The 25,478-nt window shown below is 41.5% G+C and overlaps 1 protein-coding gene across 1 annotated transcript in view; it reads right to left on the reverse strand.

The window, feature by feature from the left end:
* The window catches only part of RORA (RAR related orphan receptor A), a 724,310-nt gene that overhangs the window by 173,631 nt on the left and 525,201 nt on the right, over positions 1-25,478 (reverse strand). Inside the window, exon 3 of the mRNA XM_039230592.1 lies at positions 6,163-6,192. Coding sequence (XP_039086523.1) covers positions 6,163-6,192 — 30 coding nt within the window. The remainder of the gene's footprint in view (positions 1-6,162; positions 6,193-25,478) is intronic.

The raw sequence follows: 25,478 nt of genomic DNA on the forward strand, positions 1-25,478 counted from the left end.
TTGGGGACATAAGTGTACAGAGCTCATGGAGCTGATAAGATTAAATGAGATAATGCACGTAAACTGGTAAACACAACCTCTGGAACATCAGAATTAATTGCTCAGGGGTGGCAGCTCCTTTGTTAATGTTTACTTATTTTTGAGAGAGAGAGAGAATGAGAAAGAAAGAAAGAAAGAAAGAAAGAAAGAAAGAAAGAAAGAAAGAAAGAAAGAAAGAGAGAAGATCCAAAGCAGGCTGTGGGTTCTGGCCCAGAGCCTGATGTGGGGCTCAAACTCATGAACACGAGATCATGACCTGAGCTGAAGTCTGACACTTAACCAACTGAGCCACCCAGGCGCCCCAGGGTGACAGTTTCTACAATGCTGCTACTCTGTCTACTGGCATTTCTATTCCTACCCCATATTATTGCCATCACTGAACCAAAAGTAACATGACACTCTGTGATAGACACAGCCTTCTTTAAAGATCAACCCAACCATGTGTAAGAGTTTTACTAAATATATAATCTATTAAGTACATACCAGCACCGGACAGGCTAGACATTTGTGCTTTCCCTACTAGTGACCTCGCCATCTCAACACACCCTTGTGAGCCTGTGTTATGAAATGCGAATACAAGTACTTTTCCAAATTCAATTCATGGATCTGATGTCTACGAACAGAGCAAGTTTGAGTCAACTGGATGCTCTGACGGAAACGCTTAGCTAATATTTTCGTGTTTTTTTTTTTTTTTTTTTTTTTTAATGGAATGAACTGTGGGTTTTCAGACTATGCAAATCTTCTACCTTGGAAGAACTGAGTGGCAGGGCCAAGTGCAGTCCATTTATATCTTAATATGATGAGACAGAAATCCTGTTAAGCTCAGGCAGGGTTGGCTGTAGCCACACAGGCTGAATCAAAACAAGGCAAACATTTTCAGGCAGTATGAGGGATTTTTACTTCCTTGAACTGGATGATCTTGAAGGGACTGAATAGGTGTTGCTCTGGGTGAGAATCGGAGATACGCAGCAGGGAGAGCCTTCAGCCCCCAGGGTTAAATCTTTCCCTTTAGTTTCAACCTTCTGTAGGCTTGGATCACAGTATCAGAATCACAGATCATCTAGTTCTTTTCTCCTCTCCCACACATCCAGCTATCAGTCTGCTTTCCAGTTGTGAGCTCTCTCTTTTAGAAATGGTACACTAGGCATTTTTCAGTGACTATATAACCCCACTCACCCCACCCCCACTCCAATCCCCACTTTCAACCTGGTCTTTAAGGTCTTTGAGGGCAAAGAATCTGTCAGCACATGGTATGTAGTCAATAAAGAGCTGTCCATTTGCTTAGCGCTTGATGAGGGCAGCATCTATTTTTGGTCATGTACCAGCAAATTTATATCTGGGATGGATAGTAGCCTCAGCAAGCTAAGAAATGAATCCTCTGGCTACTTTGTGAGCACTGGGTTATCCCCTTCTGTTTCTCAATGGGTAGATGGAATCTGGATGAAAGCCTACTAAGAGAACTTCGGCGTGGCTTCTTTTCAGGCCTGTCTAATGAAACACCCTGCCAGCAGCAACTGAAATTCTACTTAGTATGAGTCACCCCATGAGTCACATGGGTTGTCACAGCAACCTATTAACCATATAACCAAAGCACCTTCCATAAGCTTTGCCAAGAATGGCTCCTGAGTTTTCCTGGACTGTGAAAATCATATGGGTGGGCCCCGACTTTGGTGGTGTTAAGAGGAATGGCCTCAAGGACAAGAAAAGAAAATGAGAAAATAAGGCTATTTTAGTTCTTGGACCTCCTGAGTAAATGGCAACAATCGTGACAAATTGTTGGGTTGGTTTTGTGATATCAACAAATGCCTAAGGAGAGGAGGTTGAGGCCTCGAAACTAATTTTCTCTAAGTCAAATTCAAAGCCAAGTCTCTAGGGGTGAAAAGTGAATACATTAACCTATTCCACTTTAAATGACCGTGGTAAACACTCTTTTCTTTTTACAGATACAAAGGATTATTTCTCAAGGAAATATTCTGATTTGTACTAAAATATTTTTACTACTGAGAGCTAGGATCTCTTTATAAAGAATACAGTACTTTAATTTTATATGTTAGGTATCAGCCTACCATAAGCAAACATTGGAAAATGTCCTGAGTCATTTTTAATGGCTACTCATGTTAGAATTAAAATATTTCAGATGTTTCAGAAGCATATTTTGTTTTGCTATTTTTTGAGGAAAACTGATATGAACTCAGATTAAACGGATACATTTTCCTGACTGCTCACGGAGTCCTGTGCAGTTGTCACGTGATTGTAAGTGCCTGATCCTGAGTATAGAAGAAAGCAAGCAGAACAGACTTAAACAGGAAGAATAAAGAATATAAACATGAATGAGAACAGGAAGAAGTCACAATGATCTGTTGCCTCTGCAAACTCTCCAGAGCCCACCCAAAATCATTTGGGTCTACATTGTGGTGATTGGCTGATATATTCCCTTAGGTTCTTGACTCCATGATGCTAAACTTCCTAGCAGCTTGATATAACTAAGATGATTCATTGCATTTTTCTTTTACATTTTCACCACCAAATTTGTCATATTATATAATTTTAGTATATGCAGAACTATCCAAGTAGAATTAGGTTAAAAAGTCAGGGGCAAATAACCAATTGTCCTTGGCAAATAAAAACCAAAACAGCAGCTGATGCCATGAAAAAGTTACTTATCCAACATGGTACCATTTCAGCAGGAAAGAGACCAAAACAAACTTGTGAAACACCAAAGTAAAAGCAATCTTTAAAGCGTCCAACCAAACATAGGTGCTATATAATCACCACAAAGATTAAACTGAAATTCTACATCACGGTGTAAAACATATCTGATATATCCCTACCCCACAAGTAAACACTTCCTTTTCTGTTCACATACCAAAACCAACAGCAACATTTCCTATCAACAATTGAAGAATATCACAAATGAAAGCACTCTTTGACCAATTTGGTCATGATGACTTAGTACTAGAAGGCCCAAAGCTTTGCCTTCCCCCATTGGCCAAGTAAACCTAATGACAAACACCACCAGGGCTTTTCTCAGGAACTCAGGAGAATCTGAGTTCTCCAAAGACCACGTTTGTGAATTCCTCTGAAGCTGATAATCTGATTTCCTTTCCTGGGAATTTCTGGCTCAACTCACCCAAAGCACTTTTATTTATTTATTTTAAAGGAAGCAATACCTATGCTTTCCAGATAACAAGGTAGCCTAAAATATTATCAGGTGTCACATCGATTCAGGTTCATTTTGTAGTTCTTGCAACCTCTGACTGGTGTACCTGTGAGCTGACACTCTAGTCTGATAATATATTCTGCAACTGTACATGTTAATTTGTAAGTTGAACCATCTCTCTGTGAGGGCAGTTAGGAAACCCAGATTGAAATTGCTAATGTGGGGTGACTTCAGCTGTCGATGACTATGTAGTCAAGCCTTGACCATGGTTTCCAGAACTCTGGCTAAAAATGGAAGTCTTGAGACAGTACAAAAATGAATTCATTCACTTCACTGGTAGTGAAATTTTTTGAAGAACAGATGTCAAGATGATTTAAGAGGAGCTGGAATTTAACATCTTAAGAAAACTTATAGGCAAGTTAGGACAGTTCAGTTTTCAAGAAAAATCCGACAGATGCTAAAGAAGAAGTCATTTGGGTGACTGTTATTGGAGAAAGAACTGATTGATTTTCTTCCTCCTCACAAGTTGTAGGCCCTGTAGAGATGCTAAGATCAGAAATATGATGGGTTGTCTGCTGAGTTGGGTGACAAAAACAATTTTATGTCCACATTTAAGTGGCATAGAAGACTTTAATTAACACGCCAACTTGGACAATTCAATTTCTCCTTGGCATGTGCAAAGTCTTGTGTCATCTGTCTGTTCACTTGCTATTTTTCCCAAGTCGTCATTGATCTGTTTTATCATGGGCCCTCTCTCCTCAATCATGAAAGTAAAGATCAACCAAAAACTAAGATGATTTCTGATCTCTTTGGGTCAATTTAACATTTAAATTACATAAAGTGAGCTTTATTTTAAGTCTTTCTACATGTATTTTATGCTTAACGTCTAAGAATTTTCCTGCTGATTTCCATAGTTAGAAAGGCAATCAAAATCTACACACTCTGGCTACATCTTGATTTTTGTTTTAAAGCAGGTGTACCTGATGGAGTTGGCTAAGCCTTTGCTGCATGGCCAATCTGGTTCTATTTCCTCTTCCTGGAACACCAGTTTTTCTTCACTAGCCACCAATCTCATGCTGTCATCCAAATCTTTCTAGGAATTTAAATCTAACCACAAGTTATTGTTTCTACAATAGGCCAATGAAGTAGTTCTCAAGGATGACACTTCCTTGAAGGTCCTCATAGATGGATGGTCTCTATATTTACTAACATCTCTGGTCTCTGTCTTATTGAGGAGCACTCTTTGTATCGAATGGAGTTGAACTAGTGGTTTTATCCACTTATCCAAGAGCCAAGTCATAATGCAAACAGTCAGTGGCTTTCTGTGTATTGCCAAGTGGCCAGGAGTCCATACCCCAAACCACCATAAACAGTAGGCATAATCATCCACTCCTGTTCGGGAGAGGCCCAGGACTGAGCTAGCAGAAAGACTGAATTACTTACCACCTCTAGAGTGGGTCCCTCCAGGCCAGGGACGAGCTCATGGGCAAGGCTGTGCAAGGAAGCGCTCTGTACCATGCCTGCCCTGCGGATATACAGAGGACTTCAGTCTCCTGCACTGTCAATCTCTCAGTCATCATGAGCTCAATTATGCACCGACAACAGCAAGAACAACAACAACGACGACGACAAAACAACCCCCAAAAAGCTAAGGGCCACAGACTACCGTGATGGAGGGACAGCCAACTGGAACTGTGCATTGAGAGATGGAGGTGCTGTCCTGATCATGCGTCCATTACGGACCTGACCTTTACATCTTTCCTCAAACAAACATTCCATTGAAGCCCACGGGAGAGCCACGTGGAGAGACTGCAGGACTGGGCCCTAAGAGTCAGGCAACCATCGAATTTGGTAGGGTGTTTTTTGGTTTGTTTTTTTGTTTCTGGTTTTTTGTTTTTTGTTTTGGCCTTTTTGTTTGCTACAAATACAGATAGACAGACAGACAAACCCAAGAGCAGATTTCAAGAATCAACTGAGGCACAAGATAAACTACTTTGCTGTTACACAGATATTTTTACCCCAAATGTTTCACATGAAACCAAAAATTTTAAAAGCGTAATTAGGAAAAATTTGGGGGCACATCTTTGTCGGCCCTAAATTGTGCCATAAATATCTCTACCGCTTGCCTTAGAAGGATGCCCAAGCACATCTCATGGGTAGCACATATCTGTGGTCTAAAATAGTTATCGAATTCTGATGACACTATTAATTCACAGTCTAAGTATGCTGGTCAAGTACAGTGAAAGTTGACTGCCTGCATCAATGACGGATTAGTTTCATCCTGAGGTTCAAAGCACAGTCAAACATTATTGCTCGGATTGCAAAGTCACAACACTTTACATTGATGTGAGTTTGTAAACTTATGGTATAGTTCGAATGAAGGCAACTGATGAAAGCAGTTGAACCTGAGAAGTGGGGATGAATACAGAGTGTAATTCCAGCGCACATTTCCACATCAAAATACCAATGCCATTTACCTGGGCCCACGTGAGCCACACTCATGGTCGAGCGACAGCACCTATATTCCCAGTCAGTATCTCTGCTCCACAGACACAAGTACAAAACGGCCTAAATCGTGAACTAGTGGTGAGGAAAAGGAGACCAGAGTTTAAAAGAAATCAAGGTGATGTTTCCTAGAAACATACCAGCTGAAGGATCCAGAATAGGGGTGATCAGTAAGTAATTAATTGATCCTCCTGACTAGGTTTGATGATTTTTCTAAAGACTAATGACTTGGCTCACTAGAATTCATCAGACTACGTCTAGACTCTCTTTAACACACACTCAGTACAAACAGGTGGAGATGTACCACTTCCGACCACTACAGGTAGAGAAGTATGACCTCTGTTGACCATGGATCACAGCTGAAACATTAGTTTATACTTGAAGGGTCACAGCAGCCAGACATATGCGAATTCCAACTCTTCAGAAAACTTTGGGTTAAAAAAAAATGCATTACTTACATGTATGCGTCTTCTTCGTTACTGAGATACCTAGAAGAGAAGAAATAATGACAAAGGTAAGATAGCGTCCTGTGTGTGCTTCTTGGAACACACATCATGCATAGAGTAGTCAGGAATGCATTTGTTCAGATGGTGATGCAGAGGCAAGATCAGGCTTAATCTTGGCTGCCAGTGGCGCTGGACCTACCCCAGAACAACAGAACCGTGGATGACAGGGACGGCAAGCATCACCCACTGGTTTTCTGTGGTAAAAAGGAGCAGCGTGGACAGTAATTAAACAGAGTGAGGAAAGACTCTTAGTTTTCACTTTAAATAGGGGAGATGATCGCATTTATAGGCAGTGTGGGGAAGATTTAAGGCACGAGAGAGTGATGCCAACCTACGCAGACAAGAGTGAGCTGAGCACCAGAGCAATTCATTTGCTCTGGCCATTGATTCTGTGTTTACTTTTTAATGAAAATGACTCTGCCGGCTCACATGAAGCATACCTTTTTATGTTGAAGGAAAAAACCTCTACAAAACATACCTATCTGTCCATACTCATTAAAGTCAGAAGGGGAACGGCTGCTGCTTCTCCATGAGCAGCACCAAAATGAACATGAACTGTATGAAAACACGAGGGATTCATGAGTCAGCACCCTTGATGCTTCCAAGATGATTTACGGAGAGCAGGTGACAGACGAACGAGACTAAGCAAGATTCAGCACATAAGACCACATAAAGATACGGATGCGTGCTTTAGTGCAAACAGTGCTATATCTCTGTTTCAGAGGGACTCCATTTTGAACTCCTTACGCTCTGTTCCTCTTGGGGGAGATTCTTGAGACTAAATAGCCTCAAAGTAATACAACTCTTCAAAACATTTAGCCTGTGACTAAGAACTGTGGTAAACCTTGACATTTTTTTTCTTTCAAGTTATTAAGAGAACTATTTAACCCTCCTCTGGAAAGTAAAAGTTGTTGAAAAATTTGGCCCCCACATCAGACCCATTACTTAGCTATGGAACAAATCGTACAGGGAAGAAATCCGTTATGAAAATCCATGGTAGACGTAAAAGAAAAAAAAAAGTTAGTTCCAAAGTTGCGTGCCAAGACCAAAATCACACGCTTGCTCCCCCAACAACTTTCCAAAGGGCTTATTTAGGGAAGCTGAAATTACATAGCTCAACTCAAATTCTTTTTTTTCCCCCCTTTTTATTGAGGAAAACTAAACCATTGTTTTTCATCATGTTTGAGTTGGCTTCTCAAAGTAAAGTTAGAACCTTCTGCGAAGAGCCTTGAAAGCTCTCTCACATGGGAACTACAAAAATGTTCCAGAATCTTTTGAAATAAGCTTTATCATGGGAAGGGAACTTCCCCCAGCAACAACTGCAGTGAAGTTTAAAATCTGAATACAATTTGCAACTCCAGCTCATGACACCAGCACCAATAAATTGATACATTAGTGCTCTTTCAGCATTATGAGGGCTATATGTGTACTTTCCTTAGGAAATAATGCTTTCTGTAAAATCACTTTGAAGAGAAAGTGCTTATGCTGTCACTCCTGATTATTCAGAACCTCCAAACAATTGGATTTAACACAGCCCAAAACAGACCTATCTATATTCGCTGAGTGTGGAACTATTTTCTCCTGACATCCAAAGCCCTGATGAAAATACCACTGCTTTGACTTTTCTACTTAAATTTATTATACAGCGTGATGCACTGTTCTCATCAAATATTTTCATGATGATTACATTGATAATAGATTCTGAAAATCTTTCCAGGAAAGCTGCCTGATCTTTGAGATCACAGTGGCACAGGACTAAAACTACGCACATCTGTCTCCAGGAGAAGGCATGACCCCAGCATCAGTACCAACTCCGGCCCTCAGTTTGGCTAGCTGCCACTTAGTGATCAAGATAAAGAAGTGGGGGATATACCTAAGTACAAGTTGCCAGAGTTAATAGATAAAACAGAGGGTGCCAGTGAAATATGCATTTTGGATACTACTTCATTGTGTATCTGAAATTCAAATTTCACTGGCTATCTTGTATTTTATCTGGCAAACATAACCCATACGTTTATAATAAAACATAAATTATATCTGTTATATATAGTGAAGATTATCACAATAAATTAATAGTAAGTTTTTATGGAGAAAGGCTTAAAAACACACCTCTCTTGTGAAAGAAATATTTTTCTTTTCTTTCTTTTTTTCTTTTTGAGAGGGACAGAAAGAGAGTGAGAGAGAAAGAGAGAGCAAATCTTAAGCAGGCTCCATGCTCAGCTCAGAGCCTGATGCGGGGCTCAATGTCACAACTTTTGAGATCATGACCTGACCCGAAATCAAGAATTGGACGCTTATTTGACTGAACCACCCAGGCACCCTGCAATCTTTTTATAAAAAATGCACTACTGCTAATTATGGAGACTGGACTATGCATAATATTTAATTGTTTTGTTTGTTTTTTACTTAATAGCCATTATGAAGACAAAATTCTATTACCCCCCCAAAAAGCAAGCAAATGAAAACAATGTTAACACTCAAAAGATAAATTTAATGAAATGATGAGAAAGTTTACTGGCATTCCCTTCCTCTTCCTATGAAAAATAACATTGGTGATCACATTAACATCTCGAATTTGTGTTGCTCCTTTGTCTGTAGAAGCTCTAATACCTCATAGTAACTGACTCCACAGAAGTGTGAAAAAAAAGAAAAAGCATAAAACATCCTCATTTCACAGATGGGTCAGTTGAGGCTCAGGGAAGTTTCTTAGCACAATAAAAAGCTTTCTGTGGGAAGTTAATATCCTTCTGGATGCGCATCCATGGCTCATATTTCAAAACCCTGGTGCAGAGAGTGCCTCTCAAAAGAGTAAATACTCAAAAAATGATTTACTCCCAGGAGCATACTTCTCAGCTGTGTAAATGATTCAAACCTACCGGTCCCTGTCCTTCAGTCTTTTCTCAACCAGGAAGGCCCACCAGAGCTTGGGTGAAAGAGGTCCTCAAACAGAGAGGGCTGTGTGCGCCCAGGATTGTGACCAGCAGCCATTTTCTTCATCCTTCAGGGAGGGTGGGGTGGGTCTTCCCTTTTCTCCTTCTTCTTATTTCCCCAGAGGCTGCAAGATTCCTGTCTTTCTTGACAGAAAGTGCCTCCTTAATGAGATCACAGCAGTCACCCATTGCCCATTTTTGTCCTTAAGCAGATCCAAACCTAACGTAACCAGCAGCGGTGGGAGCGGCAACTCTGAATAATGAAGTGTTCAGAACTGGTTTTCCAAAGATAAATTTCACGAGTATTTAATAGGCAAATAGCTCTAATTCTACCCAGGAGTAGAAAAGAATCGACTTTTTAGAGGCAGCTCTTAAGATACCTAGATGTGGAGTCTTGCCTATCTGAGCTCACGTTCGTTTTGTTCGTAGCCCATATGCTTTCCTGCTTCTCGGCTGAGAGACCTTGGCCAAGTGAAGTAACTTATCCAGGCCTGAATTTGCAACTGCATACAATCATAATAATACTGAAAAGGCTGATGTGAAAATTAAAATGAAATAAGGATGTTGGGGCGCCTGGGTGGCTCAGGTAGTTCAGTGTCCAACTTCGACTCAGGTCATGATCTCACGGTTCGTGGGTTCGAGCCCCGCATTGGGCTTTGTGCTGTGATCTCAGAGCCTGGAGCCTGCTTTGGATTCTGTGTTTCCCTCTCTCTCTGCCCCTCCCCCGCTTGTGTTCTGTCTCTCTCTCTCTCTCTAAAAATAAATAAACATTACAAAAAAATTATAAGGGTGTCAAAGAGCTTTCCAAACTGGGAAGCGTAATAAGAATGTTAAAAAGCTGGGACACACATGGTCTTATTTTCACAAAGCAGAATCAGAATGTTCTACTGAAATCTATGTCCAAACTACCCTGATGTCCCTGGGTTTCACATTGACTTACGGCCTAGGACTCTGGTTTTCTGAACAAGTGCTCTGACTTGAACATTCATATTTGTAGGAGGAGAGCATGAGACAGAGAATCAAGTTCCTACAAGTAAGTGTGTGCTATTCTAGACCGTGAAATATCCTGGACTCCTCACCCTCTAAAATCCAGGGAAGATACTTGCTCATTGGCAAGGGTGCTAAGTGGCTGCTGTTTAGTGCAGGCAAAGGACTTTGATCACCACCACCAAAGGGTGTCACACTGAGTCCAGCTGTTGTGAAGGTTTTGACTCACTTCCAAGTGACTGGGAAGAACACCAAGATCCTTCCACTGAGATTTGCAAACAGGCCCCCGAGCAGAGTAGTGCTCTCTGCAGAGACTGCAACTTCACAGAGCTGTGGGAGAGTCATGGGGTAGCACCAGAGAGCTCACTATCCTAAGCCAACAGGGAACTCACTGGGTAATTTGGGCAAGTCACTTAACTTCTCTCTGGGCCTTAGTTTTCTCATCTGTAGAATGAGACAGGTGCACTGCATGGTTTCTTAATGTCTAGTTCATCGATCAGTGGCTCCTTGCCCTGCTTTCTAGCTTCCAAACCAAACCTCCTCTTTCTAAGTAACATGCTTCCAGATCTATTTCTCACTGTACAAAAATCTAATGTAGCTCACAATCAAAGGTAACCCCCTGAAACTTTTTTCTTTTTGCCTTTTAAAACCAAAGAAGAAAGAAGGCAGTACCCACAAAAGGTTATATAAGTAAAAGCTATACTTCTTTTGGGTGATATTTTAAAATTATCTGGGCTATAGAAAAATGGTACCTTTTGATAAAGTTGCAAGACTCCTTATATTTCACCCAGATCATATATATATATATATATATAAGAGAGAGAGAGAGGGAGAGGGAGAAAGAAGAGAAGAGAAATATTTCTAGGTGACGCTTTAAGAGTAATTTCTAATTTAACAATATGACATCAGTTTTAAATTGTCAATTAATGCCCTTAAAATTAAGAGTAAAAAAAATTAAAAGTAAAAATCTCCACAAATGCTCTACTCAAAGTAGGGCTTCTAATACAGCAAGAGTGTCTGACTCTATTTAGCTGACCATGTTTCAAAGTAAAGCAAAGCAAATGTCATGAAAATACCACAAATTTATCACTGTCATGGTTATCAGTAGTTTCAGAGTTATAGCGATCACAGAGCGGAGCCCTTTAGGAATGTAATCTGATATTTGCAATCAGTGCCAAATCTTGGACCAATTAACTTCCTTGATGGACTTCTTATTGTCTCTTGGTTTCTAGGCAATTGTCTGGATACCAAGTTTATTTTAACTTTTTTTTTTTTTTTTTTTGGAGTAGGGGGTAAGAAATGGCATCCTTCCTATTCCCCAGACATGCCAATTACTAAAGCAGCATTTCCAGAGGTCCTGCATTCTAGACAGGTCCCTAACTACAGAGATGTCCCTTTGTCACTTTGCTATTATTCAGCCTGGGTGTCTTCTCTTAGTCTCTTGCATAATGGGATAACAATTGATGAGATGCAGATATTTTCAACATGGGTAAGTTCTGTATCAGAATAAAAAACAAAAACAAACACAACAAAGACTACCTAAAATAAAATGAGGCCAAGTTTTCTTTTTTCTTTTTGTTTTAAAATATGTCAAAGCTGGGGTGCCTGGGTGGCTTAGTCGGTTAAGCGTCCGACTTTCGCTTAGGTCATGATCTCGCGGTTCGTGGGTTCGGGCCCCGCGTCGGGCTCTGTGCTGACTGCCAGCTCAGAGCCTGGAGCCTGTTTCAGTCTGTGACTCCCTCTCTCTCTGACCCTCCCCTGCTCACGCTGTCTCTCTCTCTCTCTCCTAGAAATAAATAAAACATTAAAAAAAAAATATGTCAAAGCTTCCCTAGTTCAAGTGAGCTTGTTTGGCAGGGGGTGGAGATGTGCTAATCGATAACTAACAAAATATTTAGGGGCACCTGGGTGGCTCCGTCAGTTAAGCATGTGACTCTCAGTTTTGGCTCAGGTCATGATCTCACAGTTTGTGGGATCAAGCCCCGTGCTGGGCTCTGCTCTGGCAGCGTGCAGCCTGCTTTGGATTCTCTGCCTCCCTCTGCCCCTCCTCAACTGTGCTGTCTCTCAAAATAAATAAATAAAATTAAAAAGAATTAATTTTTAAAAACAAAACAAAACAAAACAAAACACCCCCATCCAAAACCAAAATCTTTAATTGTCCAGCTCCTACATCTACACTAGACCCACATATTAACTCTTAGTTTAATTTCTAGAAACAGATGGCTCCAAATCTGAAGGCTTTCACAGGATTTATTCTCCCTCTTCACAAGGTAAATGAGTTAAATAAGATGCCCATTATTCAAGCTGTGAGGCCTTCGGCTAATGACCTAAAATCTCTAAGTCTCTGTTTTCTTATCCACAAAATGGGGACAAAATTCTCAGTGCTGGGTTTATAAAAAGGCTTCAGTAAAGTAATTCACGCAGGGCATGTCACATAATGCCTCTTTCCTACTCATGACATTTTTAATCGCACTTTGCATTGGACAGAGAGATATCCCTTGGGTGGACACAGGCATATCCGTTAGGACAAGGTCATTAAGAAGACATATAATCTGGCAAATGAGTGTTTGAGAGTTCAGGCAGAACTTTCAAAATACAATCTGGAGCATTTAACCTCACTCTTGTCATTTTACCAACAAGTATAGTGCAAAGGTTGCAATCTCCTCTGTCTGCTTACTCCCCTCCTGTACTTCTTTCTGGCTTCCTCATCGTAAGAAGCTTGTAGTTAAAACAGTAATTTATCTGCAGTGAATGAACAGTAGCTAAGAAACACGGCCCAGCATTTAGGTGGTGGTGGTGGTGGTTATTTTTTGAATGGCTAATAACTGTTTCATAAAGAAAAAAATCGCCCTTTATGCTGGCCCTCTGCCTCCCCTCTCCCAGTCCTGGGCTGCACTGTGCACTTGCTCCGTTCCATACACAGTCAAGGAGAGAATCTCTGCCGTAGGCAGATCAGGAACACAGCCCAAGTGCGGCCTCACCAAACAAAAGTGATGTTACAAAACAATGTCCTTGTCTAGGACAAAAGAGCTATTAATGATAATCAGTACATATTACTGAAAGTGCTCCAAGTAATCTCTGGACTTTGTTTCAAAAATTCTTAATGGACACTAATGCTTAGAGTTCACTCAAAAGAGAAATAAATTATGTGCCAGGGTTGCAGAGACCAAGGACAACACTCGCAAGGCATCAAAGCATTAGCAATGTTACGACAATCAAGTATTTTGTAATTGCATAAAAAGCCTTTAAAAATCATTTAGAAATACTAATTACGAAGACAAATAATACTTTAATGTAAGCTTTCTTTTGTGCTGATTTGAGCCTAGGTTGAGCTGTTTCAGTGATATTTCGGCTGTTTTAGCAATCAAGGTGCTTAACGTTACATGAAAAAAATTTCCATTTTAGTGTGAAAAAGGGAGATGGGCATTGATAAGAAGATTCTTTTTTCTGTTCTTTTGAATTAAAAAAATTGTGTGTGTGTCATTGCCCTCCACTTCCATCTCTGGGTCATATTTCCTGATATTTGTGCCCAGAAATATCTTTTAACTTAGTGAGGTAGGCCAAAGCTATACCCTCTCTCAAGTCCTGCCTTTATCTACGACAAAACAGTTCCAAGAACAAAACCTCATTCCCAGTTCCTCAGCAAAAGCAACATAACGACACCATCAGCCTACCCTAGAAGGAAAATTTGAGACTAAACTTATTTGGGAAACATCCACCTTGTCCCTTAGAGATTACTAGTAATGCATTATGAAAAGTCCATACCTAAGGAGGGTAATTTCTCCTCTTGTGGCTTGCTAGTGCCAAATGCATGATTAGCACTAAAGGATAGTTAAGAAAAGTAAGAATCCTTGTTCTTTCAAATGAATTTCCTTTTATTGTATCTATACTGAAAACGCAGCTACCCATTAAATATTACTCAGTTGACTTAAATTTGCTCTTGGAGCTCTGAGCAGAGATGTGAACTGACAAGCATCAAACACTTCCAGGGCTTAGCCTTCTGGGATTGAGTAGTTTTATAAGTGAATAATTCAATTCAGGTAAAAGTCAACAGCTCTTACCATGCTTTTCCAGGAAATGCTTGACTTTAGGTGCTTCTGGAATCTGTTGAAATTGTTTATCTTTGCCACTAACAGGGGCAGGTCCCGACTTGAACTGTCTGTAGGTGACTAGCCTGGATACTGTCAAACACGTGCTGATAGGTGCAATCCCCAAACTCAAAGCTACCAGAACTGGTTGGATGAGCATGACTTGAGGATTATACATTGTGGCACCAAAAGCAAGTCAGGCACTATAGACACTTTTCACATATTATGCCCTTGTGTGGACAACCTAAATCTGACCTCATGGAGCCTGGATCCTATTCAAGGTAAGTAATGACTGAAGGAATTTCACCCTGTCTGCAGTCACCCCGACACCAAGTCTGCTACTGATGGCACAAGCATGGAGAGACTAAAGGGTGTACCAGTTATGGCATGAGAGGACACGATTCCATGGCTTCACTCAGGTCCTGAATCACCTAGGAAGGAGAGGGAATCTCAAGAGGAAACAATGGGAATTGGCTCTGCATTTTGAGGATCTGAGCTCTACTGTCAGAATCAGGAGGAACGCTAAAAGCCACACAATCCAGTGGGGTATCAAATAAATAGTGGTATTTACTTTTAGTGGAGTGGTGTCTTTAATTATTGCTGAACATACAGGCTACGAAGGTCTGTAAAGGATTTCTAAAAATGTCCACATTAATCATCTTGAAAGAAAAAAGATGAAAACTCCAATTAAATATGTGTTGTGTATAGCCTCTCCTCTGAACACAGAATTTTAAGCAGTTTGTCTGGATTGGACACTGCTGGGTGATAACATATTTCCTTTACATTTTCTGTTGTACAGAATTTATTGAGTAGATAATTATTAGATGAGGTTAATAAACTGTTTTCTCATATGAACTTAGAGTCAGAAAGCTTTGATTCCAGGCTTAGCTCAGTCACTTGCCAGCTATGTGAATTTGGCCAAGATACTTAATCTCTCTGAGCCTTAGTTTCCTCATCTCTTAAAGAAGGGAAAAAAAAAATCTCTTCTTCTTCCATCTGGAAATGTGACCACTAGAAATGTAGGCGTTAGGAAGTAATTATGGATGTACACAGCGTTTTCATGGCAGCATTGGTGCTATCAGCAAAGGTTACGGAGGAACCACCCAAAGTCAAGAGTATAGAGGATGAGTTAAATAAACCATAGTACATCTATGTAATGAAATACTCTGTCATCATTAAACTAATGAAAACTTAATTGCATGAAAGATGTTCTAGCTGTCTTCAGAGAAACAAAAGCTCACACCAAGTATAGCATGATTACATTTCTGGGAAAAGAAGAAAAAAGACTAAAAAATACGCACCAAATTAATGAGAGTGGTCGTCTCTGAGTGGAAGAATTATGGATGATTGTTCATTTCTTTTCTTTGATTCTACTTTCTAAATTTTCTTTCTTTTAAAAAGTTATTTATTTAAATTGAAGGTAGTTAACATACAGTGTAGTATTGGTTTCAGGAGTAGAATCGTGAAACCGATGAAAGTGATTTATCATTTACAAATAATACCCAGTGCTCATCCCAACAAATGCTCTCCTTAATGCACAGAGGAGTTAAGATGGCAGAGAAGTAGGGGGGACCACAGATTTTCCTTGTCCCTCAAACACAGCTGTATTGAGGTCAGATTACTTTCTAAATTATCTATGACAAAACTGTATAAATAACAATTTAAGGGGTGCTGCTGGGTGGGTCAGTCGGTTGAACATTCTACTTTGGCTCAGGTCACAAACCCCTCAAGGCAAGAGCAAGCCCTCTGTCAGTGTTCCCTGAGAATTCTCTGGGCCTTACTGCCATGAAATGTAAAGAGCAGAATTCTGGAGATAGGAAGACCCAGGCTGCAAGCCCGACTTCATCACTATCACTAAGTGACCATCATGGAGTCATTTCTCTTTAGGAAACTTACTTAGTCTGAGTCTCGGTTTCAGCTTCAGTAGGACAGAGGTAAGGAAGGGGCACATTGGTGGCTTAGTCAGCTGAACGTCCAACTTTGGCTCAGATTGTGATTCATCAGTTCATGTGGGGCTCAGTGCTGATAGCTCAGAGCCTGGATCCTGCTTCAGATTCTTTGTCTCCCTCTCTCTCTGCCCCTCCCCTGCTCATGCTGTCTGTCTGTCTGTCTCTCTCTCTCAAAAACAAACATTAAAAACAAATTAAGAAGTAAGGATACTTTCTTCCCAGGGTTGTTGTGATCATCAAATGGTATAGACAGCATAAAGCCGAAAGCTGTCGATGGTCTTTGAATTCCATTATCTAAGCAACGTGTCTCACAGCACTGCAATGGAATGTTTCCAGAAACAAACAAACAAACAAACAAAAAAGGCCTCTATGTCCTTGGGTTGTGGTACTGAGGTGGCTTTTTTTTTTTTTTTTTTAAGCAGGTTCTACACCCAGCTCAGAGCCCAATGTGAGGCTTGAACTCACAATTGTGAGATCAATATTTCAGCTGAGATCAAGGGCTGGACGCTTAACCAATTGAGTTATCCAGGTGCCCCCAAACTTCTTTTGAAATTGATACATTTTGTCATAATCTGTTTGATTTCAACTAGCACAACTCCTCTCTTCTAAATTTTCTCTCCCTCCCTCTTTCTTCTAGTCTTAAGAACGGTGTAATGGCTTGGGTTACATCCCTCAGAAAGATACGTTCAAGTTTCTAACCCCTGGGACCTGTGAATGTGACCTTATTTGGAAACCAGGTCTTTACTGATGGAATTGAGATGACATCCTACTGGAGTAGGGTGGGCCTTAAATCCAGTGACTACTGTCTTTCGGAGGGAAAGGAGAAGGAAGTGTGGACACAGAGATATACAAGAAAGTCAGGCGAAGATGGACGCAGAAACTGGAGTCATATAGCGATTGGCCAAGGAATGCTAAGGATGGCCAGCAACTACCAGAAGTTAGGACAGAGGCTTCTAGAAATTCTTCTCTAGAGCCTTCAGAGGGAGCATGGCCCTGCTGACACCTTGATTTTGGACTTTTAGCATCCAGACCTGTGAGAGAATACATTTCTGTTGTTTTAAGCCACTCATCTGTGACAAATTATAGGAGCCATAGGAAGTTGATACAAAGGTCTAGGAAATTTTATGAGCTTACGGTATCATGACAATACCCTGGGATCTTTCAAAAATATGGTGTGGCAGTTTTCTTGCTTCCCTTCCAAATCCCCATTCTCCCATTCTTCCATGGCAGACACCTTTTTGGTGGGCCCACAGAGGCCCAGTTAGAGACTACATTCCCCAGGATTCCTTGGGGCTGGGTATAGCCATAGGACTACATTCTCACTAAGAATTTGAGCGGAAGGGGTGTGTGTAAATTCTACACCACTTAAAAGGAAACTGCTTGCCTGAGATATCCTCTGTCTCTGTCCTCATGGACTGAAACCTGGATGAGGCTGTGTCCCAGCTCCAACCGTGAGGCTGCGCCTTTGGAGACAGGACCCTGTAGCTTGTAGGCCTGTCTGCCTCCCTGGGAGTTTCTACAGGCTCAAACACCACAGGAGAGAGACGCAAACTTCTACCTCAGATAAGCCACTGTGTTCTTGGGTCTCTGCTACAGCAGTTTTTAGCTACATAGGGTAAGAAATGCTAATACATAACCCTAATACATAGGGTTAAGAAATAACTCTAGTATAGCTTAATCACCAAATGTTAGTTCTGGAAGAGAGAAGAAATTGTATCTCTCCAACTGGGCCGGAGAGGGACTAGGTGAGTGGTTCCAATCGGTCAGCCAATTAGAGGCTGAGCTGAGGGCAGCACTGAGCTCTGTCAGCTCCGAGGCCTGCTATGTTCAAGTCTTCTTGTTATCACACAGGACACCTCAGCGAGACCCAAGGAGGTTTCACTGGCATCACTTAGAAGCATCATTTAGGTGAAAGCAACTGTTTGAACTGTTAATCAGATAGTGGTAGTCTCCTGCTCAGGTTCCTTCTGGGGCTTATGAGCTCGCCCACAAGCCTCCCTGGCTCTCCACCTCATGTCCTCCTCTCCCTGCCTCACCTCACCTGATCCTCTACATAGACCTTCTCGGATTTTCTCTAAAGTTCTAAGCTTGCTCTGGCCTCGAGTCCTTTCTGCTTGGAAGTGCCTCTGCCTGTTTCAATTTTCCTCCACATCTCCCCAGGCCTTCCTCACAGCTACTCAGCTCCCTATGGTGGAATGCTCCCTCCCCTCCCCCACCTCCTGCTCCTTTCTCCACTTTGCTTTACTTTTCATGACAGTATTTCGCTCCCTCTGACTTTCCATTAAATAGCTGTGGTATGTTTTTCCAAAAATGTCAACTCTTAAAGTCAGGGAATTCATGTTTCTGGATTATCACCCTATTCTCAAATGCTGACCGTGGTGCCTGGCACATAGTAGGAGCTCAAGAATATCTGTCAAATGAATGACTAGAGACGGTCTCCAAAGCCACACGCCTGGTTTACCGATTGTGACCTCAAAGCCTAGTCCTCTGGAAATGTATAGAGAACACAGGAGAACAGAAATGGTGAGGTAGGGGCTAAATGAGATGGTCTGGGAACATGAAAGGAAAGTTTTGCATGGGTGAAGAGAAACCAGAGAACTACACACAATGAGAGAAGGGGGGGAGAAGACATACCAACCCCAGGACCCAAAGCAGAGGTCAGGCAATCAATAGAAAAGTTAAAATGGCGCTCTTAAACACTTTTGATAAAATCAATTTGGTCATTACCACAGCTGAACACAGGGCACGTAGGCCTCATCTGTTAGAAAGATCTTTATGATCTTGTTAACAGATCCCCGACACAGAAGCTGTAAAGGTTATAACCCAACTTGTAAAGCTAATCTCATATTGGCTCTGGGATAATAAAGAACTGACAGAAAAATTCCCACTTAACCATATGCTGTAGCAAGAAGAGCTTGCGTGATTTCTTCTGTGGCAATTCAGAATAGTTTAACTTTCCCATTTCTGAGGCTGAGAAAGCAGTTTTAGAAACAACGATTTTAGTATGCAGGGTTCTTAGATGTAACAGCTTAGAGGTTAACTTGGGTTTAGCAATCTCCCTTCTATTCAAAGTGATTTAAAAATAAAATCAGGATTTTCATTTTTATTTTTTAAGAGAGCTCTGTTCTATATTTGTATATCCTAGATGAAGTCTTTGGATTATTATTATTATTATTATTATTTGATATGTGAGTTTAAGATCCTTCTTCTTCAACAGAGTAACGCAGCACTGTTTCTTGACCACGCTCCTCTGGGCCATGGTTTAGATTATGCCTATGGAAGTAGTGCAGAAAGGGAAAGTGAGTTTATGCTACACAGCAGGTGCAAAAGACAAAATCAAAGAGTAATCGTATAACCTGAGTGGCCTTGAAAAGGACAAGGGAGTATGTGAGTGTATCAGGCATTTAATTGCAGACTGACATATGTAACATGTAGGGATGAAATGATACAATATCTGAGATCTGCTTTAAAATGCTTTAGGGCACCAGGGTGGCTCAGTTTGTTAGGCTTCTGACTTTGGCTCAGGTCATGATCTCACGGGTCATGGGTTCAAGTCCTGCATCAGGCTCTGCGCTGACAGCTCAGAGCCTGGGGCCTGCTTCAGATTCTGTGTCTCCCTCTCTCTCTGCCCTCCCCAGCTTGTTGTCTCTCTCCCTCTCTCTCTCTCAAAAAAAAAAAAATGCTCAGAAAAGGGGAAGGGGATAGCTGAAGCATATGTGACAAAATCTTGAGAAGTGTTCAACCTTGGCTGTTTGGTATCCAGGAACTCATTGCACTGTCACCTCTCTTTGCATGTATGTTTGAAATTTTTATAATAGAAGGCCTTTACTGGCTTGGAAAACTTTAAAAAGATGCCGAGTCTCTCTCATATATAGTGTGTGAGAGATTCTGCCCATGCATGTGAATAGTTAGCAGTTATAGCTTCCCAACTACTGAAGAAAGTGTTACTCACTAGAGCAGGTCTGAATGCTTTGGAGAGCAGATACCTTCAGAATACATATTTATTTATTTAGCCATTCATTTGGTTTTATTTATACAAAGAAATATTTAATACCTCTTATTCTTCCTCCTTAAATTCTTGTTTCCAATAGGATCTTAATCTTGCCAATAGTGGTTCTGTCAACCAAGATAAATTTTAGGAACATAACCTCATTGGTTGATGCCAAAGTACTGGAATTTGTTATGGCCATGTGAAGGGAGCATGTGTTAGAAAATAAATCAGAAGACCTGACTTTGAATTCCACCTTCCCCTCCCATGGGCTCACTGCCATCTTTTTACTATACTTTGACGAGTCTACCCTCTTGGACAATCTTTTGCTTGGTTCTGTTCATTCTCAGCAGCCCATGTTTTTGTTGGTTGGATGCAAGTCCCATCAGTGGCACGTAACAGCAGCCACCCTTAAAACCAGGCCACTTCTACATGGAAACCTAAACAAACCAGGAGTCCCTTGGTTAATGATTCCAAACGAGAATCCAAGAAATCCTGGCTACTCTCTGTAGTGGTTATTTTAAGGCAGATGGTTGTTTCTAACTTACAGTTCAGTCCCTTTGCAGGTAATTTCAATATATCATTCAGAATAGCAGTCTGATCCTCAAACAAGATGTAGCATTTCCCCATGAGTTGTTTAATTAATTTATTTTTTGAGTCCTGCACTTTCAAATTCTCTTGATGATTACCCAAGGGCAACTTGTAGTTTGCCACTGTAACAACATATTCACTGTTGTATAGTTGATGCAGATTTTCAACCCGCCTTCTGACTTCCTCATCTCCCTCTGTGAAGAAAGTAGTCCAGAGATATTGCTGAGGAAACCGAGTGTCAGAAGGGTGAAGGGGCATGCTCAAAGTCAAGTGGCTCCTTGACAGAGCTGGGGCCAAAAGCTTAATAATGTGATGTTTTCAGTGGTCACTGTAGTTATTTCCTTCTCTGGCTGAAGCCTTTAAGTGCACCTCGTGTACCCACACCAAGAGCCAAAGGCATCCAGCAAAAAGCATCAGGGACAAACATCTGTATCCCAAGTCAACGAGCTCCCTGTAGTCTCGCCTCCCTTTCCCCTGCATTAACTTTTTCACTAACACGCTATTCTAGCTTTACAGTCTGGTTGTCCTTTCCCATTTTGGGCAGTTTGGACTTGATAAACCAGAGTTTACATGGTGTATGGCTGTGTGAGTGCCCCTCCGTTCCACCTCCTGTATTTGTGAGCAAGAGACTAGAGGAGACTTGCCCAAGCGTCGAGGACACTCCTAGCCGCCTGGTGAGACAGGACTCCCTATGACAGTACATTATCCACACGCATGGGCATCCATTCTGTCACGCGCAGCTATGTCTTCCACCCCGTGGCTTTCACCCGCACAACAAAAAAAGAGCACTCTCAATGCCTATGAATTTGGAAATCAACCCGTATGCAGCTGAGGTAGCTTTAGTTACCTCTAATTTCAAAGCTGTCACTAATTTAGTCCCAGAGCTGAAGGAAAGATTGAAACTATTTGAACATCTCACTAATCAACAATGTATGAATAATCTGATTTTTCAGCTCAAAGTGGAATTCGTTCAAGTGTGAAAACTCAAGACCTGCCATCTATATTGCCTCTGGTTGTTTATCTGATAGCTTGTTCTCTCCTTGCCTTCTGTTGTCAAGTGCTGTGTTAGGTGATGGAGATGGCCAGCATGACAGCAGTGGGGTCTGTACTCATGGTGCAGAGGGGAAAAGCTTACAGTATGAGTATCAGCCAGAGCCTCAACCAGGGGCCCAAATCCCATTCTGACTATCCATTTTGGATCAGGCCCACACACGTTCCTAGCTATCATCTCTTCTTCCTCTGGAAGCCCGAACACTGCTCATCACATCCATGAACTTCAACAGCAAAAAACTGTTTTTGGGGGGGGCACCGAACAAAAATGCAGGCTTATGTTAATTCAGTCAAACTCTTGGCACATTTCTCATTCCACCCTTAGTCACTTGGGGCCCTGCTCACTTTTTTCAGGTTCCTCTGTCCATGGAGAAATGCATGTGACAGGAACCTCTTCCCCTCTTCCTGCTTATATATTTCCCCCTACAGACATCCTTTTACCCCCTACAGACATCATTGATAATTTTTTTTTTTGCATTTCAAAACATCCATATACACGGTTTAAAAACTCCAGATAGTTCCTACAACTACTATATGTCTAAGATAACAGATTCTGTTACGAAGATAGCAGATTCTGTGACTCTGTGTTTGCACACATGAAACGGGTGCCTCAGTTTCCAGGGTAACAGAACAAATAAAACAGGCCATCTCCCAGATGCCAATATGGTAAAGGTCGGATAGCTTTGAGCTCAGACATCAGGAAGCGCTTAGCCAGCTCACCATCCTCCAGACCGTCCATGCTTTCCCCCCGAGTCATATTCCCTGTCGCTCACTGAAGAGTGCTTTAGACACTGCCACGAAACATACACAGATGAAGCAAGTAAACTTTCAGGGTTTTAGTTCAGCAAATGAAGGCAGAAGTGACTAATCAGAGTGAACGTGACTACTTCAGGACCGTCAATGTCAGACGGACTCAGCCTCAGACAGCAAGTCTGGCACCAGGTGCGGCTTCCACGACCACCACACCTCATATAAACTGCCGAGCTGCAGAGAATGCCGACATCGCTTCTAAACTGATAGAAGTCTTATTATTATTATTATATATTATGCTGAAACCCTGAGCCTTACTGTAAGTCATCATTTTACATACTTTTAACAATGACAGTAAAATACTGCCACAAGTGGTACTGTCAACTTTTCTATGAGGGCTACCTTTTCCTCACGGTGACATTCAAAGTACAGAGTCTCCTTCATCCAAAGGAGCTGTCCTATCAGCCCGCTAATGGGAACAATTCATTTAACCTGCACTAGAAGTACAGCCAAGGAGTGCAGTAATATGTATAGGATCCGGGGGGAATCGCTCCTCCCAGCTGGCGCCTCCTGCCATTTGATTCATTGACGAGAGTTCCACTTTCTCTCCACTCAGGCTGACTTACAGGAAAAAAAAAAAAAAAAAAAAAAAGGACATTTTAGAAAAATTAAGTTAACTATTAGCTAAATCCCCTCAAGCTGCTGGCTTGGATTATATAACAGCTCCTTAATTCCAGAAGCAATGGAACAGGAGAATGGCATTTCTGATTTCATATCTTTCACACCCCTTCCGTTCCCCGCTCCCGTTCGCCCAGCCCACCGCCCAGACACATATATCTTCGGCAGTCTATGGAGCACGTATTCCTCATCCATTTTAATTAGGTGGGGGGCTTCTGCTTACACTGCAGGGCATGCCGGCTTCATAAACTTCTCACTTTCTCGCAACCCTCGCTTCCTGCCTTTGACCCACTCACAACGTAACATTTGCAGAGCTGAAATTCTAGGAACAGCACCTGCGATCATTAATGTATTAAACCGTTGTTCCAAAATGACTAAACGCATTATTTCTGCTGCAGAAGAAAATGCTGAGGTGAAGCAAGAGCAAAGGTAAAAGACCTGGTTTTCCTAAAATGGATATAGCCTCGGAGGCATTTATATCCTCCAAGGACACGGTCTCGATTCTTCTGATCATTTTTCAAATCAACTTAATGAGCGTGAGATGGACCTCTCATTAAACTGATATAACAGATAAACAGTACCTGCATTTAGGGTGGGCAACTGAAATGGGGAGCCTGTTTCCCGAAATTCTAAAGGGTTTTTCACCGGAGCATAAATGAGGGCTTGACTTCTGAAGGAGGCTCTACACCTCTGCCATCAGTCTGGCACACGAAACAGGGGGAGTGAATTTTGAGTGCTCTTGAACTAAAAACAACTCCAGTTGGTATGGATTGTTTCTCATAGGATTTTGAGTAATTTCCGTATCATAAATTTTAGCTCTGCTCATGACTTCCTTCAAAGATAACTAAATGCCAAGCCAGTTGGAAAAAATAAACATTTAAAGAGCTACATAAACCCCAACATACTGTTTTTGTTTTCAAAAACCACAGGCCCAAGTAAGATGCTCTACGTCCCACACAACTGTCCAAATGAGGCCTCCCCTCTCCCCCATCTTCCAAGCACGGCCCCAAGCCCAAATCTAATCTTTCTAAAGATCTTGTACAAAGTGGATGTTAAAAGCAAACAAAGTTATCATCTAACCAGCTGTTCTTACTGCCTCAGCATACAGAGCTGTCCACATTTGCTACTTCCTTACAGAAAAGTGGGTTGACTTATGTCTACCTTCTGTCCCCAAACACTGGAAGCTTCAGAGCCACGCGGTGCTAGATTTTGGCCTGCTCGGGATAAAATAAGGCCTGCTCTAATGCTAATGAAATCAGGCCTGTTAGGAGAATCTGTGGTCTAGTGTGACCCTGCAGAGACATAAATTTCCCGTTTTTAGACTCTCCTCCGATTTCATAAGTTATTTTTTGTTATTGTAAATTCCAGTCCTTTATAATAAATTTATAGGCTGCCTAGGGGGATATCCATTCATATTATATGGTATCTCATTCGCGGTTCCTCTGGGATGGGAACACGGAGTTACACCGCTCAGTCAGACAGCGACCCTCACTTGTGAAGTTCCTGTGTCATAGGACAAACAAGGCTCCCGTGAGGTCCCACACACACGCAGAATATAAAGGCCTACAAAGCGAAAAGGATGCCACCCCACTCCTGAAGTAGGGTCACCCAGGTAAGCTAGAAAAATGACTCCTGGCTGTTTGTAGTCGTGAAGTGATTATGTCATTTTACTGTAGAAACTGGAAGGACCAATTCCGAGGGATTTTTGCATACTGGTTGCGCAAGTTAAGGTATCACCTCTTCCTCTTTCTTTCCAGAAGCATCAGCAGCCACAGTCATGTATGTCATGAGTTAAAAAACTGGTTTGCTTCTGATTATTAACTACCAGGGGCTGACAATCCTAAGCGATGTCAGTGATAAAATATTTCTGCCCCCAGGGCCAACCCCCCTCCCACCACCTGCTTCTTATTTCATATGCCACTGTGAAAGCATTCCATCATCTTTCTTAAGAAAGATATATCATCATTTTTTTAAAAAATAAAAGTAATACATAATTATTGTAGACCATCAAGACAAATTCTTTGAGAGTTAAAATTTCTAACACCTCCACCACATAGTGATAATTGTAGCCCTTTTATCATTCCTTTCTTTCTTTCTTTCTTTCTTTCTTTTTTTTGCTATTAAAAATAATTCTACCATAGAGGTACCTGGGTGGCTCAGTTGGTTGAGCATCCAAACTTGGCTCAGGTCATGATCTCATGGTTCATGAGTTCAAGCCCTGCGTTGGGCTGGCCACGTCAGCCTGTCAGCATGGAGC

Source organism: Hyaena hyaena, unplaced genomic scaffold, assembly GCF_003009895.1.
Source record: "Hyaena hyaena isolate Hyena2069 unplaced genomic scaffold, ASM300989v1 scaffold_49, whole genome shotgun sequence".
NCBI lineage: Eukaryota > Metazoa > Chordata > Mammalia > Carnivora > Hyaenidae > Hyaena > Hyaena hyaena.